Source organism: Rhinolophus hipposideros (genome assembly GCF_964194185.1).
Source record: "Rhinolophus hipposideros genome assembly, chromosome: 8".
NCBI lineage: Eukaryota > Metazoa > Chordata > Mammalia > Chiroptera > Rhinolophidae > Rhinolophus > Rhinolophus hipposideros.
In genome coordinates, this window is record NC_138054.1 from 87,279,721 (window position 1) to 87,298,126 (window position 18,406).

Genomic DNA, 18,406 nt, shown 5'->3' on the forward strand with positions numbered 1-18,406 from the left:
AGTAACTATTGGTTGAACTACATAAAACTGTTGATACTAGACTACTTTTGACCTAGAAAAAGAGCAATTGCATATGATTCAAACTGATACATTGATGCTATTGATAACGAGGGTTCTCACTGCAGGACAAGGGAAGGTGAGGAAGAATCCTGTGGAATGGACCGGTCGGTATGTAATTGTGATGATCGAATTTAGCAACATCAATTATGGGCCCAACAGACGTCACTGGCTCTTGATGAGATGCTATCGAAAACACAATGCACCACTTAGGTCGTATTCTTACCAAAAATGTTTGAGCCAATGCTATATATACATAGGAAACTATCAGAAAAATCCAGAAAATAGGACATCCTACAAGACACTGGCTTAGACTCTTTAAAAAGGTCAATGTCAATAAAGACAAAAAAGTAAAAGTGATTAATATTCTAGATCAAAGCAGAAGAGATCTATCAACCAAATAAAATGCATGAGCCTTGAATGAATCCTAGATCAGGGGGAGGAGACTGCACATTTTAAAGGACTATTTATTAGAAAACATATCAAATTAAATTTCTTCACTGTGCAATGATAATGTATCATTTAGAAAAAAATGCCCTTGCCCTTAGGTGATGAGTGAAGTTTTTATGGCTAAAGCATCATGATGATTCAATTTACTTTCAAATGGTTCAGAAAAAAAAAAAGTATGTATGTGTAGAGATAGAACAAGAAGAACACAGCAAAATGTTAAAATGCAGTAAATCTAGGTGAAAGACGGAGGGGTGCTCCTTCACTAGTCATAAGTTTTCTGTAGGTCTAAGCTGTTTCAAAATGAAACGGTGGAGAAAGTAGAAGAAACAGATGGCAAGATGGCATAGGTCTACACTCAGTATTTGAGGACGGCACACTAAAACTATTTCAAAAGGATTAACACGGTACCGGTCATCTTCCCCCACCTCCACCCATCCCTCTCTTTCTTTTTCTCTCTCTCTTAATCACGAGTAACTTGTTTAATTCGAAATTGGCTTCTCCTTCTCAGACAACAGATCTGGGCAGCCTCCACCCAGGCAGTATATAAACCAATGGTGGTTTTAGCTATGTAACTCCTTACCTTCTGGCCCTCCAGCCCTGCAATGAAATCTTGTGGGAAACACTTGATACTAACAGACAAAAGTTCTGGAAAAATGCTTCTTCCTGCCTTAGACCCCCAAATACTCTTAGGAACACAGCTTGAAAACCTCTCCCAGATGCAATTAACTCTAATAAGGGCCAGGCAAAGGATAATTAAGAAGGGCACCCCACCAACAAAAAGAAAAAACCCTGGATAATGGCTTTTTAAAAAAAGTCAGATGTAGATACTATTTTGGGTCATCTATTATTAAGGTGGGCATTTTTCAGTCCCCTTAAAATGGTCTTCTCAATGGAGAACAAACCGTAATTATAAAAGATTAAATTTTGCATCTAAATGTGCTGAAAAAGCACAGATTTCAGTATCTTTAGTTTCCAGGGCATTTGAGGAAAGACATGACAGATGACACAAATCAATGGAAAGGCATCGCCTATTCATGGCCTGGAAGAGTTACTATTGCTAAGATGTCAGTGCTCCCCAAAGTGGATCCCATGATTTAATGCAATCCCTATCAAAGTGGTCACCCCCACTGATGAAATATTTGTACATCAATGTTCAGAAACAGAAAATTTCATCTCAAAATTCAGATGGAATTTCAAGGAGCTCTAAATAACCAAAATAATCTTGGGGGAAAAAAAGTTGGAAGTCTCACACTTCCTGATTTCAAAACTTATTACACAGCTACAGTAATCAAAACAGAGTGATACGGCATAAACAGACATACGGACAAATGAAATGGAGTCCAGACATAAACCCTTGCTTATAGGGTCAAACAGTTTTGACAAAGGTGCCAAGACCATTCCACGGGAAAGGAAAGGCTTTTCAACAAATGGTGTAGGGAAAACAGAATATCCACAAAAAATGAATGAAGTTGGACCCCTATCTAACACCACATACAAACATTAACTCAAAATGGATCAAAGACCTAAAATATAAAAGCTAAAACTGTAGAACTCTCAGAAGAAAATATAGGGGAAAGGCTTGATAATATTGGGATTTGGCAATGATTTCTTGGATATGACACCAAAAGCACAGGCAACAAAAGTGCAAACATAAACTGGACTACATAAAAATTAAAAACGTCTATACAACAGAAAACACAATTAATATAGTGAAAAGTCAATGTATGGAATGGAAGAAAATACATGCAAATCACGTTATCTCATAAGGGGTTAATACCCAGACTATATAGAGAACCGAACACAACAACGAAAAAACAAACAAACCAATTCAAAACTGGGCAAAGAACTTGAGTAGATTATCTCTGCAAAGAAGATACACAAGTGTCCAACAAACACATGAAATGAAGCTCGTCATCACTAATCATTAGGGAAATGTGAATCAAAACCACAATGAGGTATCACCTCATACCCATTAGGAGATCTACGATCAGAAAAGCAGAAAGTAACAAGTGTTGGTAAAGAGGTGGAGATAGTGGAACCTTTGTGCACTGTTGGTAGAAATCTAAAATGGTACAGCGATTATGGAAAACACTATGGCAATTCCTCAGAGAAATAAAATTGGAATGATCCAACAATTGCATTTCTGAGTATAGACCCAAAAGAACTGAGAGCAGGAACTCAAAGAAATATTTGTACATCAATGTTCAGAGCGGCATTATTGACAACCCAAGTGTCCATCGGTGAATGAATGGATAAACAAAATGTGGTATATACATACAATAGAATATCATTCACTGTTAAAAAGGAAGGAAATTCTGACACGTTACAACATGGATGAACCTTGAGGGTATGAAGCAAAATGAAACACACCAGTCACCAACAGACAAATACTGTATGATTCCACTTATATGAGGTCCGTAGAGTAGTCAGATTCACCGAAAAAGTACAACAGGGATTGGAGAAGGGGGAAACGAGGAGTTGTTATTTAAAGGGTATAGAGATTCATTTTTGCAGAATAAAAAGAGTTTGGAGATTGGTTGCACAACAATATGGATGTACTTAACACTAGTGCATTTAAAAATGAGTAAGATGGTCAATTTCATGCTCTGTACCTGAGGACCACAAAACAATCTCTGGATCTTTATGTTATCTTTCTCATACGGTATGTGTATTTTATCACAATTAAAAAAAAAAAATTAACACTTAAAAAGAAAAAAAAGCATTTGATGAAAGCCGAAAGAAAAGAGTCATCCTGTGCACATTGAGGCTACGTTTGGTTGATTTTTCTTAACAATAATGACCTGAGGGTCACTGGGTCCAGCCAAGGCCAGATGATTTACTGCAACAGAACTAAACAAGAGAGACTTTGCAGAATGTGTGAGAACAGACAGAAACCTTTGTCATCAGTGTTACCATCTAAATGCAGACAGAATTTTCAGACATGCAGGCAGCCATGAGCTCAGTGCTGCCCCTCCAACTTGTAACCTCAGACCACAGCAATTGCACAATGCTCAAAACTGTTGACATTCCCTTGAACTCTTTCCATCAGAATGTTCACTCATACGTACCTGGTCTTTACAAGTTTTAAGACCTTTCTCTGAGCCAGAAACATGTGTGTCCACGTCATGAAAAGTCATATTACCATTTATAGCTTCACAAATATTTAAAATTTAAATGGTATTTACAACTTACTATTTATTTACTGCACCTCAAACAAAGCTCCTTTTTGTCTAAATATAGTTTCTGAACTTACCTCATGTTGATGTGGAAGGAATTATTCTTGTTGACCTCAAAGCCTCCAGACCAAATACAATTGGGAACATCCATTAATCGGACACACAAGAGCTGATCGTAGTCATTCCGAGGCCAATGGAACACCACACTGGAGCCAGGAAGGGTGGAAATGTAACCTTCGGGATTGGCTGTTCCCTAAAACACATAAGATCACTGGCTTTAGATCAACAAGTCAAATCTAAGTACCCACTCTGAGCCCTGCCTTCTACCACAAGCTATTCAGGCATGAAATGATTACTCACGTCACAAAACTTACAGTGCTGATGGGGAGATAAACCATGACATTAAAATTCCCTGTGCTTTTAAACATAACCTATTCTTCAAAAGCAAACTGCTTACCTGTCCCCGTGCAAATTCTCTCTGTGCAAATGCAAGCTTGTGAGATGATTTATTATCTAACAGGTAACGGGGGGCAAAGGTGACCATACAGGTGTCAATGTATCGACCTCGGCCTTTCTTGATATCAATACCTACAAACAACAAGAACCATTGCCATGAATTAGTCAGAAAAAAGAAAATTCATGGTCTGACAAAAATAAATAGCCTTCACAAGTACTTAGTTTCTCTGAGAAAACAATTATATCACCCAGAGAGGCTGTCAAGCCTTTCCAAGAATGAAATGAAAACAGCAAATGCACTTAAAGTATTAATCTTTATTCCCAGTTATGCCTTAAAAAGTCTCAGGAGCAATATCAATATCCCCATAGTTCTTAGCTTCTTTATAAAATGTGTACCATTATACCAGCAACTAAAAAATGCAGGATACTTTCGGCTTCCATTTATGAAGGGGACTACTAAGATAGTTTATGTAATATATTTCTGCTTACATCTGGGACACAAAATTTCCTCCTGGAGAACTTTCCCCTTTTACAGGATATACTAGAAATTTCAGACTACTTAATTGCATTCTGCACTACCCTGAGCTCAGGTGACTCTTCTCTCATATTTCCTTTCAGCTCACTGCCCAAGAGTCTGGCTGGAACCTAATGCCAAATATTATAGAATTTATTCATTCATAAAATAAATGTTTTCAGCACATACTAAAAAACAGCAAACAGAACACACAGAAAATTATAATCAATGAGAAGGAAATCTCAAAATAGCACATCCGAAAGAAAGGAAGGAAGGAAGGAAGCAAGGAAGGAAGGAAGGAAGGAAGGAAGGAAAAGAAAGAAAACAGCATTGATTAGCTTAAAAACTGACAATTTTTAAAATATGAAATTCAGTGGGATGAATTATTTGTTCATTCAGACAATAAATATAGCAAGTATATTCAAGGAACTGGGCTGAGCCCTGTTTTATACAATGATAAAAAATATTTATAGTAGAAATAAAACAATATTATTTATTGAACTCTACTACATGCTACGCCCTCTACCAAAGGCTCTACATTTAGTCCTCAGAACAACCTTATGAGTTAAGTATTTTCATTCTTTCCATTTTACAGATGAGGAAACTAAGGCACGGAAAGCTAGGCATCTTGCCCTAGGTCACAGAGCCAGTAGGCAGCACAGCTGGGATTCAAAGCCAGGCAAAGCCTGATCTCAAAAGATGTGTTTAACTTGAATCTACTCTATTTTTGGAGAAAAGCCGGCTTTTTGTTTCCTGGTGCATCTTAGATTGCTCTGGCAAATTCCCAGTAAATGAATAGCTGGTAAGATAAAAATGTACAAAATCCTTCGTTTTGGAGGTACATGGGAGACTCCATGGCCAGGCCGTCCTGGCTTTCCAGCTTGGGACTGTGCTTTAAGCCTTCCTGAGAGGGAGCTAGTTATCTACCCAATTCTGCAAAAAACATTCAAGTACGAGATTCCTCACATTCCCTTGACATTACATGCCAAGATCTCATGATCCTTAAGAATTACGAAGTCCTATCTTAGCCCACACCGTCTATTCTTTTCCTAGGTATAACAAAATTCAAATCACATTCTTGTCCCTAAAAAGTTTTAATGAGTGCTCCTAGCATATGCATTTATACGTGCACTCACGGCACATTTCGGATTGGACAGCTCGATTTGCCTCCGGGCAAGGATTCTGTGGTTCCTTAGTGCCAGCTGCTTTAGAAGGCAGAGTTCCACTTCCCCCAAATTTGTCCCAACTCTAGCTTCCGGCCAACCTGTGGTAGCTTGTGTTGGAAAGTGTATCAAGGACAAAATACCCCAGCAGAAACGCAAACACAGCACAAAGGAGCTTTTGCCTACTCGAGACAAATGTGAACAAACAAACGAGAAAAGAAAATGATCCTCAGCTAGAGGATCAAACAAAGTTCATTTCTTCTATTAAAAACCTTACATCAACTTTACAGGAGAGAGCCCCCGTGTCAAAGGAGAATGCACACGAATTCATGTTCAGAAACCACGAAAAGCAAACTATACTCGGAGGAGACTCTATTAGAATAAATCCCCAAACACGTAAACATGCCTCCAACTCCAGGGTAAATAGCTAAGTGATACCACCTCAGTTTTTCCTTCTACAACATGCCTATATATGCACTGTCCAACATATGAGCCACTGGTCATATATGTCTATTTAAATCCATTAAAATTAAATAAATGAAAAATTCAATTCCTTCGTCACACTGGCCCCATTTCTTAGCGATGTACTCTCAAGCTCTCGGCAGCCACACATGGCTAGAGCTGCCGTATTGGACAGTGCACAACAGAACATTTCCAACATCACAGGAGTTCAACAGGCAATGAAGTTCTAGATGCTTTTCCAGTATTCAACACTAAAAGGTGCTTTGAGATCCCTAGACATCATATAATAAAGGAAGGATGCACTGCTAACATTTTAAACCTGCGGCGTATTTAAATCAAATTAATCTTAACTCTTCAGAAAATCGTTTGGGCATTCTAGGTGGATATGAGGCATATATCAATAGGTATTCTCCCCTCTCCACCCTCCACCTCCGTAAGCTAAGCTTTTTTAGTGGGCTTCTAATTACTATAACCCCCAAGTGCATTTGATCACATTTTCTGCTTCAAATGTATACACCCCAATCATAATTCCACTTGTGACCCAGACTTCCCCTTTGCATGTGGGCAAGTCACTTAACCTCTCTGCTTCAGTTTCAAGGAGAACAATGCTTTCTACCCTCTTAGGGTTTGCAAATTTTAATGAATGCGTGGGAAATGCTTGGAGGATGAAAAGCATTCTAAGTGTTCCTATTATTCCCATGAAAAACAAGGATTTAAGCCAAACTGATACTTCCCTGACACAGGTGAGTTTGAAATTAAACAGAGCCCCAGATCTCAAAGGGGCAGGTGTTTAGGTAGCTCCTTAGATCCCCAGGAGAACAGATCTGTGTTGATATCCAGCTAGCATTCAGAGAAAAAGCTACCTGACCCAAAGCTGAACAAGAAAATCAGCACTTACCGCCAGGCCAAAATGTATGGCAAGCTTATTCGTCTATGCCTGAGGTCATCGGCCAGCGGTTCTGAGTCTCCCGCTGTCCCGCATGTAACCCACCAATTTAGAGATCAAACCCACCAATGTTATAGATCAGCCCTGGGCGGTTTCCTTGCTGGATGACTTTCAAAGCTCGGACACCGCTGCCACCATCCAGTGAGAAGCCCTGACACCAGCCCGGCATGCCTTCAGGATGAATGCCCCTTCCAATTCTCATTGTGCAGCTGTAGGACAGAAAAGTAAAGATTTATATACTCATCCATGAGAAAGTCTCATCCAGCTGTCCTACCCAAGGAAACACTGCTGTAGCTAACATCGAAAATCAGAACTTGAATATTGACTCTTCCTCACTCACGTGATCCCCAAACACAGCAAGGCAATTATCAGTGGTCTAAACTCTATCTTAGAGGTGGCCACAGTACAACAACGTGCAAAATGTATGGACATCTTCAGCTGAGCACTTTAGGAAAAAACATTATGATTCTGTGAACATAAGACATGGGGGAAATGCTACCTATTATTCCTCTGAAAAAACAAGAATTCCAGGTAAACGGATACTTTCCTGACTCAGGTGTTTCAAAGGTTCATGAAATATTAGGTTGGTGCAAAGGTAATTGAGGTTTTTGCAATTATTTTTAACCTTTCAAACCACAATTACTTTTGCACTAACCTAATACCTAACATAGAAAAGTGTGCACTCCATTCTGTGCATCCAAGAAAAGTTGATGCAGGAGATGCAGCTGATGGTACGTTCCTCCTATGGCCTGGAACTAGTGCGATGACAAAGCACTATCTAGTTGGCCAGGGTCTTGCCACAGATCCTGGAACCGTAATCCCAAACGTGTGTTCCGGTTCTACCACGAACAATATAAGCCTGGGTGGGGAAACTCTCTCTCTGAGCCTCAGTTTCCTCGTCTTAAAATAAAACACTATTTGCTGCCCTGCCTAATCCACTGGGATGTTGAGAGAATCAAATGAGACGGTCTTTGTGGAAAAGCTGTGGGAAGTGTGAATTCCCTGGATAAAACAATCTGTTGCAAATGTCAAGTCCTAGATCAAAAACTGTCAAAATCCTTTCAGGAACCGTGAGAATGAGCTTGCTGACCATGGCTGCTGTCTGTACACCCACCGTCCAGCACCCTAGTCAATCCTCTCCTGACATGCAGTGCTCCCTAAGCCCTCCTCGTAAGCATGTAGCATACTTCTGCAGATAATGGGGTACGGTATTCTAGCTAGTGGTATCAATCAGATATGCCCACTTATCTTTGGATTAAGGCCATAAATTAGAAGACTCCTACAAAAAACAGAAATGTCAAAACCAAGAACAAAAGTGAATCAATGCTCCCGCCATCCATTATAAGGACATGCCACCTAACCAATCCTCACAATTGTTGCCTTTCCCTGCCTTTAAATATGCAGTGAGAGCCCGGAGATCTTAAAATGGCACATTCTAACTCAAGGATAAAAGATGGATTTCAAAACCTTACACAAAACTATCTGGTTTGGTTAATGGGGTGGAGGCTTTACCAAAGGACCAGTCACGCCACCCGCCGGCCCCCCATGCCAGCTCCTCTGTGCTGAGAGCTTACAGGGTAAGAAAATTGTGCAGAGAACATGTGGGCTTCTCTTCATTGGCAGAGTTATGAATAGAACTGCTTCAATACATGTAAAATAAAACTAGCTTTCATTATAAACCAAGCAAATGGTTTATTTTCACTATCAAGTAACAGAAATTAGATCCGAAAGAATCCCATTAGGTCATGGTCCCATTCCTCTGCCAAGTGGGGATTGTTATCTACAGTATATTTCTACTTCCATGGATATACTATAGCCTTTGCTAACTTTTTCCCTTCTCTAGAAGCTGATTCCCCCTCCCCATAAATAACTGTACTCACAGGTTCGGCTGCTCTTTGTCAGCATAGCAGAACAAGAGAGGGCTCAGGCTCCGGGCCAGCTCATGCTCCTCAAACTGGCCTGCGGCGTCTGTCTTGCCATTGTCCTGTCTGAAGATCAGTGGTAACCCTTTAGGGAGGAGGGGGAAAGTTTACATCAATCCCACCCAGTCTATCCAACACAGATGCAAATGGTAAAAGAACAAAATTATCGAGGAGGAAAAGAGCGAAAACGGAATTTATTCAGTGGACACAGTGCATTGTCTAAAAAGACAGTTTGGACCCTCACTGAGCACTTATTATGGAAGCAGGAGAGTTCCGGCAGCTCAGACAGTTGAAGTCGTCCATGTGTATTAGCTCCATTTAGTGAGCTGAGCAAATAAATGTGAATTCCGATGACCAACGCCAAAGGGCCCCTCGAACAGTCTCTCTGAACATACCTGTTTTGTTAATCAACCAGTAAGGGGCAGAGATGAAGATCTTCAAGGATCCTTCTGCCCGACACACGATCCGGATGGTGAGGTTCAGCTGCCGCCGGTTGATGTCGTAGAGTCGCATTCGTACCATATAGTTTTGGGTGCCAGGTGGGATGAGTAACTCCTTGCAGAGCGGAAAATTCTCCAGTGATACCCCTAAAGGAGATGCCGGCTATTGTCTTTGGTTTCTCACTTTAGTTTGTCAAAATACCCACAGCCAAACGAAACTGGATTCCTTTTGGAAAAATCAGTCACTATGCCTCCAACTGGTAAATAAAAGTCTCACTAGCATGGCCATTTTCCTTTGCGGAGCTGAGAATACATATGAAACAAACCAGATGGCCTGGATGTCACACTAGGGGGTCTGAACTGCATAATTAGAACGACGAAAATACCAAAAAGCTACCAATAACAGCGATAACTATGAAGAGCTGTCTATACACAATAAAGGCAAGAAGAGGGTAAGAGTCAAGGTTTCTGCCGCCAAACGGCCTGGCTCCAAAGTCCCCGTCCGGCCTTACTAAGCTGCTGGTGCAGAAAGCTATTTAAAGTCACTGCGCCTCACCTGCCAAATGGGGTAACAGTAGTACCTATGTCACAGGATTGTCATTAAAAGTGACGACCCATATAAGGCAGACGGGGAAGCTAAAGAGTGCCGGGTATGCACACACTGGTGGTGAGGACACTTCCGTTCCATACAGGGGCCCAATAAACATTTGCTGAAGAAATACTTAAATGTCAAAGCACAGACCTATTTCCTTTAGAATGGACAACTAGCACTGCACTATTTTTATTTTCTAAATTAAGCTCAAGGGTTTATATACTCATTGACGTGCAAGCTTCTCGCTGTGGGACACACGGCTTGAGGTCAATGAGGTTCAGGTTCCTGTTTATAAAATGGGCAGAAGAGCTGTCTCTCGGCCTGAAACGTGGGCTGTTGTGAAGCTCAAATGAGATGATATAGGAAACTGAATCAATAGCTAAGTCATTATTATTTCAGCCTCATTATCTACAACAGCCTTAAAGAAGCATACTTCCCGCCCAAACTCCACAAGGACCTCTCTGTGGTAAGAGCTACAAATACGGTGGTGATTCTCTACCTCAACTTTCGCCCATCCCTACAGATGAGAACTACGATGCACTGAACATCCCAAACCCCAACTTCTTCGTCAGTACAATGGGACAGCTAACTACTGCTTAAGGATTCCATGAGATCGGGTGTGAGGCACCTGGCATAATGCCTGAAGTACAGTGTGCCCGGCACTTGTTTTTGCCTTTCCTGAAATGAGGAGAGACATAGGACTTGGCTCATTTTATAGCTAGAAAAAGCATGGTATGAAAAGATGAAATGACGTCCTAGAGCCATACATCATGTGAGCAACATGAGAAGAAAGGCTCTGTTGCGTGCTGCCTCTGTAAATCTTTTGGACTTGGTCAATTCTTTTGATAATTTTCTAATTTAGAAGTTTTATATATTTTTTTAAAACTGCATGAATCCTCTGAGCCAGCAAACTGAGATACTGTGTGTGCTATACTTTCTCTAAAATGTTTACCAAATAATCACAAAATACTGACATTTCCATGGAATTACTACAAATGATTTGACTAAATCCTTACCCAGTTCAATGTTCTGGGACGTGTCAGCTGTGTGCAGAGCCACCTCTCTGCCAGGTTTCAGTGTCCCATTAATTGGCATTCCTTTAACATAAAAGTCAAGTTCACAAGGTAGCAAGTTGCAGATTACCACAGTTGGCAGGAGATATATGGTATGCCCAGGCTGTCTGAAAATCTGCTTTGCACTGTCAGAAAATATGTTCGAGGGCATGTAATCTGGGTAATTTTCTTTTTTTATGGCCACACAAAACCTATGAAGACAAAATGGTGTAAAAACCATCAGGCTGAATGAAGAACTTGAATTCTTTCTCCTTACCTAAGTATCAGAAAGCATAACGTTAAAATGGCTCAAGGCTTCAGTAAGGTATTTGCAATTTTCAATCCAAACACATTAAATGAGGTATAATTAACTCACAATAGAATGTATAGATCTTAAATGTTCAGTATGACTTTTGACAATTACATACATCTCTATAACCACCGCCCAAAACCAGTTACAGACTATTCCCTCACTCCAAAAGGCAACCTCATATACCCTTCCAATCAAAATCTTCTCCCCCATCATTTAAGCAACTACTTTCTGATATTTGTCAATACAGATTAGTTGTGCCTGTTCTTGAACTGCATACTAGGCTATTTTTGCATAAAAATGAGTTTCAATAAGCTTCAGCCATTTTGTATGCATCAGTATTTGATTCCTATCCCAATTTATGAACATACCATTTTTTAAAATTTACTCATTATCCTGTTGATTGATAGGGTTGTTGATAGCCAATTGGGTTGTATCTCCAGATCAATTTATTGAGTATGGAAAGCCTAACAATACTGAGTCTTTCCATCCATTAACTTGGTTATTTATTACTACTTAGTTATTACGTTGGTTTTCTTTACTCTCTCAGCAAGGTTTTGTATTTTCTGGACTAGAAAACTGGTACATCATTCCTTAGATTTTTGGTGCTATTGTAAATGGTATGTTTATTAATCACATTTTCCAACTTTTCATGGCTAGAATATAAGAATACAATTGATTTCTATAAATTGAGCTTGACTCCTGAAAGCTTTTCTTTTTTCCCCCTTCTTCCATCCCCCACCCATCCCACAGGTTTGCAGTTTTCTTTTTCTTTCTTCCCCTACCCTCCTTCCCTCCTTCCTTCTTTCCTTTTTTTATAATACCTACATCAGTTTTGGTATCAGGTATATGCCGGCCTCCTAAAATGAGTTAGGAACTGTTCCGTCCTCCCCTCCCTACTTTCTCAAAGAATTTGCATAGAACTGGTATTATTTCTTCCCTAAATGTCTGGTAGAATTCACTAGTGAAGTCATGTAGTCCTGGAGTGTCCTTTGCGGGAGGGCTTTTTACTAAAATTAAATTTCTTTAATAGTTATTGGGCTATTTGGATTTTCTACTTTCTCTCTGTATCAGTTTTGGTAATCTGCTATTTTCAGGAAATCTGTCATTCCAGTGTGGAATTTACTATATTTCGCAGTGTATAATGCGCACTCACATTTTTGGCCCAAACTTTCAGGGGGAAAAAAATCTTTCAATTTTTTTTAATTCAAATTTGTTTGTTCACATTAAGTACTTGTTTTTTGTATTATAAAGGAATTTTAGCATTTATTTTTTAACATATCATGGTACAACAAATTTTATGTAACAAATAATTACAAAACACAAGAACAGATACAAGATATAAGAAATTTTATGTACTAGTAAACAAATTTACAATACTGACACCTCATAGAAGGCAAAGAACTCTTCATCTTTGCAAGTTCGTTAAGTTCAACAAACCGATTATTGTATTCCAGGGTATTGTTTTGCATACAGATATCATTACTGATTTCTAGAGTTACACTTTTAACTCATAAGCATAAATAAAAGAATTAAAAACATTTATATAAATATGGAATTAATACCACCCATGTATAATGCACATTATTTTTCCCTCACAAATTTGGGCAAAAAGTGTGCACTATACACTGCAAAATACAGCAGTTGCATAAAACTGTTCATAACATCTCCTTGTAAAGCCTGTAGTATCTATAATAATGTCTCCTTTCTTTATTCCTTACATTAGTATTTTGTGTTTTGTCTTTCTTTACCTTGATCAGTCTTATCGAAAGTTTATCAAATATGAACCTTTCCAAAAGTCAATTTTGACATTGATTTTGTTTGTTTTTCTATTTCATTGACTTTCATACTTATTTTTATTGCTTTTTTCAATTTGTGTTTAATTTACTCCTCTTTTTCTACCTTAAGGTAGAAGCTCAGATTAGTGACTTTATATCTTCATTATTTTCTAATATGAGCATTAAAGCTATACATTTCCCTCTGGAACTGTTTTTGCTACATCCTCCACATTTTAATATGTTTTAAATTTCCTCTGTGACTTCTTTTTTGACTTGTGGGTTAATCAGAAATGTATTGTTTAATTTCCAAATATTTGGGGATTTTGTAAGTATCCTGTTATTGATTTCTAGTTTAATTCTATTGTGATCATGAAATATATCGTATATGGTTTCAATTCCTTAATATTTATCGTTCTTTGTTTTATGGCCCTGTAGATGGTCTCTCTTAATGAATGTTTAACACATACTTGAAATGACAGTGCTATCTGGAGTTGTTGGTTAAAGGGTCTTACAAACAATTATGACAAGCTGATTGTTAGCACTGTTCAAATCCTTTCTATCTTTATTGGTTTTATTTGTTTTATAAATTACTGACAGGGTAGTGTTAAAATCACCAATTATGGCTATATAGTTACCTATTTCTCCCCTTAGTCTGTCAACAACTGACAAATATAGGTAAAGAGTATACTGGAATTCTTTATACTATTCTGATACCTCTACTGTAAGTTTAAACTAAATGAATGCCTGTCATCACTGTAAAGAAAACTAAAGTTGACAATCTTTAAATAGGTTTAAAGTCTAAGTTTAAAATATCTAACATCAGCAATCCAGTATTTTTTCTAATATTAAATCTAGTAACATATTACTTATACTCTTCCACAGAGGAAGAATCTAAATGATTAGATAATTTTGTACAAGTCCCCAAGAAAAGTCAGTACTAGGCCCATGAACCTTCATCAAAATTCCACTGAAATCTGTCATTTGAAAAATTCTTAATCCCAGTGTTTTGCTTCAAAATTGAGGCATGGGAACTGACAATTTTTCTTCCCTCTCTACTTCCCTCTCTTTCTGCTGACACATACATACACGTTTCTAATCTTGTATGTGTGAGCAGTGTTTTTTGGCTGTTTCTCCCATATAGTAGATGACAAGCAACAGTCCCTACCCCACTGAGGGTTAACCCTTGAATTGTTATGAACTCTAACACCAGAATGGAAGGAATAAGAACTTTAGGATTTTAACTAAGCACAACTGAATCACTAGGGGTCCTTAGGGAAAGAATAAAGAGAAAAAAAGAAAAGCAGGACTGATACGCCACCGCAGCGCTATGCGTACCTGAAGAACCGGCTTTTTTCCGTGTCCATTGAGTGGCACTCGCGTTTGCTGCTACTGACCTCTGTCGTCTTCACTACGTTGGTCCAGTGAATGGGAGCCTTACAGAAAAATACACCCAGTCCTTTGGGCCGGGCCTGTAGCCGCCAAGAAGTGAGGTGCAAAGGCACAGCAAAGGAATCCCCTGGCATGATAGCGGGGAGCACCACAGGCTCTGCCACAGAAATAAGTGTTAGAGCTTTCGGGCAAGGTCTTCCACCCAGAAGTCTGACTATCTCAGAATGAAAGGCAGACAGACTACGTCAGAACTTACTGTCTGGAGCGGACGGGCTGTCCAGCCTTAGTTCCATTGGTGTCTCGAGTCTATTCTTCACAATGAGGGCAGATCGGACGGTGATTACTTTTCGAGCACTGCCTTCCATGGTCACCGCAAAGACCACCCGAACAGGTGGGAGCGACGAGAACTGTGCAAAAGACATACAAGTGAAAAGGGTGTAGCTGTGATTTTCACACAAACACACGAAAATGCAAGACTAACCAGAATGCCTAAATCAAAAGCATCTTATTACCACTATAGCTCTCTGGTGAAATTAGTCATTAAGCCCTAAAACCACTCAGCTTTCATAGGAGTGACTATCCCATACACATACACTATTAAAACAGACAATTCAAAACGTTTTTATAAAAGTAGATAATCTACCGTGTTTCCCCAGAAAATAAGACCGGGTCTATATCTTTTTTCAAACAAGTTCCAAATTATATTCAGGGGATGCCTTATTTTTTCATGTACAACAGTCTACATTTATTCAAATAGTCATGTCATCTTCTTCTGGAACATCGTCATAATGTACTAAATGCGTCTGTCTGGCTGACAATCCCAACTGGGGCTTATTTTAGGGGAAACAAGGTATTCAGAGATGATATCACAAAGAAAAATCAGTCCTAGGCCTCTAGACACATTATAAAGAACTTCACCTAAGGCTGGCAAGAACCTATCAAATTTTCCAAACATCCTATAATTTGGTAAGCAAGTCTCTGCTGGAAATTATCCTTCATTCACAATGCCATTGGGTTCCTACACATCAACCCTTATACGGAAACTGTGAACAAAACTTATTTTCAACTCTGCTGGAGGGGAATAAAGGCCATCCAAAGCAACTAAAAGTTCAGAAACATTGAGGTAGGACTTTGCAAAACAGTAAATGATTTACCTTCTGTGGTATTTTTCTCCCAGACTAGTATTAAAGTGCGAAAACACTCTTTGAACACTAATAATGGGTTGAATGCTGTCCAAAATATACACAGAAAAACAGAAGGAAGTCTTCTGAGATTATAACTCGTCTTTGTAAACTCCAGAGAGTGTATAATAAAGAGTTGTCTGTATTGGTGGGCCTTTCACAGCAATAAGAACTTTTTTTTTCTAATGTCATAAAAATCACTCTCTAGGTCCATATTTGTTGACATGCCTATAGAAAAATCAACATTTTTTTATTTCAAAGAACTTTAAAAACAAAGTTCTCCTTCTATGTAATAACTTTCTAAGTTCAGTACAATAATCACTCTTTTATAAACAGGACACCCAGTTTCAGGAACTCAAGACAATGGAGGAAAATATTTTATTTTTTGGTCTTGGGTTGCAGTCACTACTTTCTTTTTCCATACATTTATTTACACATTCAACATACATTTTGTGCTACCATCATGGGCCAGGAAATTTTTTTTTTTTAGGTATGAAACTCCACATCAGGTAAACAAAAGAAGTTTCTGAAACTATTATTCTTAGCATGAGTGTCTAGAACACACCGACAATGCATTTTTTATTGGAGAAACAAATGACACCCCATCCAAGCTTTTGACATCGCCAACTTTTTAATTAAAACAAACGGTATGTGAAAACCAACCTAATAAACAATAAAATGAAGAGCTCCATGTTTTGAACAGAGATTTGCAGGCAGTCCCAATGAAAAGGCAAACTATGACTTTCTGGAGTGTTCTGAGAGAACAAGCCCGGGCACAAGCATTACCAAAGCCCCCACCAACCAGCCTAGTAAAGCCCCAACAGAGCCAAGCAAGAACAACTGCTTTAAATATTGATCTTGTCACCTCCAATTATACCTGAAATGTCACATTTCTAAATTTACTATCCTAAGGGAGAAGAAATTATAAGCAAAAACCTAAAAATATTTTTAATGTCATCTTGTGATGATGTTTCAAAAGCCAAATGGAGTAGGAAAGGTCTTACTATTTTTCATTCTTATTTAGTTTCATGACCTTTGGGCCCAAACCTATGAAATACAAATAGCTATACAAGGGGTAATTTATACAGAGAGGCCAAAAAAATGTATACACATTTTATGAAAGGAAAAAACTACATTAAAATTATCATACGCGGTATATACCGATAATAAAAGATGAATCCAAGCCGTGTGCATACATTTTTTTGGTACTCCCGGTATTTTAACTTAGAGAGAAAAGGAGACCGTGGACCAAAACATTTGCTCTTTCTTCTCCTTGGCTGCAATACTTGGTCTCACATCCAAGTTAGGTGAAAACATTTTCTTGCAAGTTCTTGTAAAAGGAAGGTAATCATTAATAGAAAACCACAGAGATAAATTCCAATCATTTATATGTCATAAAGTCCTCTGATCATCAAGAAATAAACACATATATATGGTATGGTATGGAACAGTGTAAATACTCAGTAGACACAGAGACACAGGAAAATCACACTCACATAAACCTGCGGATGAATAATATTTGTTCTGCTGCTTGGGCTGCCGATCTAAGAAAGATTCCAAAAGTGAGAGAGTCAGCACACACCTAAAATCATAATACGCATCATTAAATTCAATGACACTGTAATTCGCTTGAAAGAGTGATGTTTCTAAACTTCACTCTTAGTAAAGTATGGTCTTCTATGAAGAGAAAACACATTATCTTCAAAGATATGGGAAAAGTAACACTCATTTTACAACCGTTCCAGGTACACAAATTTCTTCAGAACACATCAATGCAAGAGAAAGGTGCCTCTGGGGGAAATCAGGCCTATCATTACTGGACATGAATCTAGGCAGAAGAGTAATCTTAAAAGAAAGTTTCCTCTTCTAAGAAGCCTGGAGCACAAGAGAGGAACGGTAGAAAAAACAGTGTTCTCCAAGAACATTTTTCAAGAAGAAAGCAGGTCTGACAGGAGCGACCACATCTCTGCAAATCCACGCCACCCTACTCGTTCGTCACTGGCTGCCTAAACATGAATGCAGCTATCCCAGAAGTATCAGGAGTGCTGGGCCCGAGCACCCACGGTGGCCACGTCAGCTGCGACGCCAGCCTCTCCGGTACCTGCACGTTCATCACTCCCATGGCTGGTCGTCCACCTGGAACTGCAGGCTGGGGAAAAGCTTGGGAAAGGGTGTGTGAGAGGATGTGAGATCAGAGGATATGTTAACAGTGGTCATCCGTCTTTATGCCAGAGTGGAGAAATTGGAGAGACAGTGCCAGAAGGATCAAGGAGCAGCATTATAAGCAACTAAAAGAAGGGAGTATATAGAGGAAGCATAACAGTACGTGAAGTAAAGCCAATACATATTCGGCAGACTAGTAAATTGCCAGGTGGGCCAGCTGAGTATGAAATGGATCGGCACAGTGAGGTAGTATGTGTTAACGTCAATTTTACATCTTGTTTTTCTACTGAAATTAACTATTGGAGGTCTTATCTACATATTGTTAACCAATGCTTGTGACTAAACTGAAAAGATC

General features: G+C 39.0%; 1 protein-coding gene across 8 annotated transcripts in view; it reads right to left on the reverse strand.

Moving 5' to 3' along the window:
- The window catches only part of VPS13D (vacuolar protein sorting 13 homolog D), a 229,268-nt gene that overhangs the window by 113,403 nt on the left and 97,459 nt on the right, over positions 1–18,406 (reverse strand). For all 8 annotated transcript variants that reach the window (XM_081057697.1, XM_081057696.1, XM_081057695.1 and 5 more), the window contains 9 exons: positions 17,385–17,432; positions 14,964–15,114; positions 14,654–14,864; positions 11,195–11,442; positions 9,542–9,733; positions 9,105–9,231; positions 7,291–7,433; positions 4,141–4,271; positions 3,761–3,936 (listed from right to left, as the gene is read on the reverse strand). In XM_081057697.1, the coding sequence (XP_080913823.1) occupies positions 3,761–3,936; positions 4,141–4,271; positions 7,291–7,433; positions 9,105–9,231; positions 9,542–9,733; positions 11,195–11,442; positions 14,654–14,864; positions 14,964–15,114; positions 17,385–17,432 (1,427 nt within the window). The remainder of the gene's footprint in view (positions 1–3,760; positions 3,937–4,140; positions 4,272–7,290; positions 7,434–9,104; positions 9,232–9,541; positions 9,734–11,194; positions 11,443–14,653; positions 14,865–14,963; positions 15,115–17,384; positions 17,433–18,406) is intronic.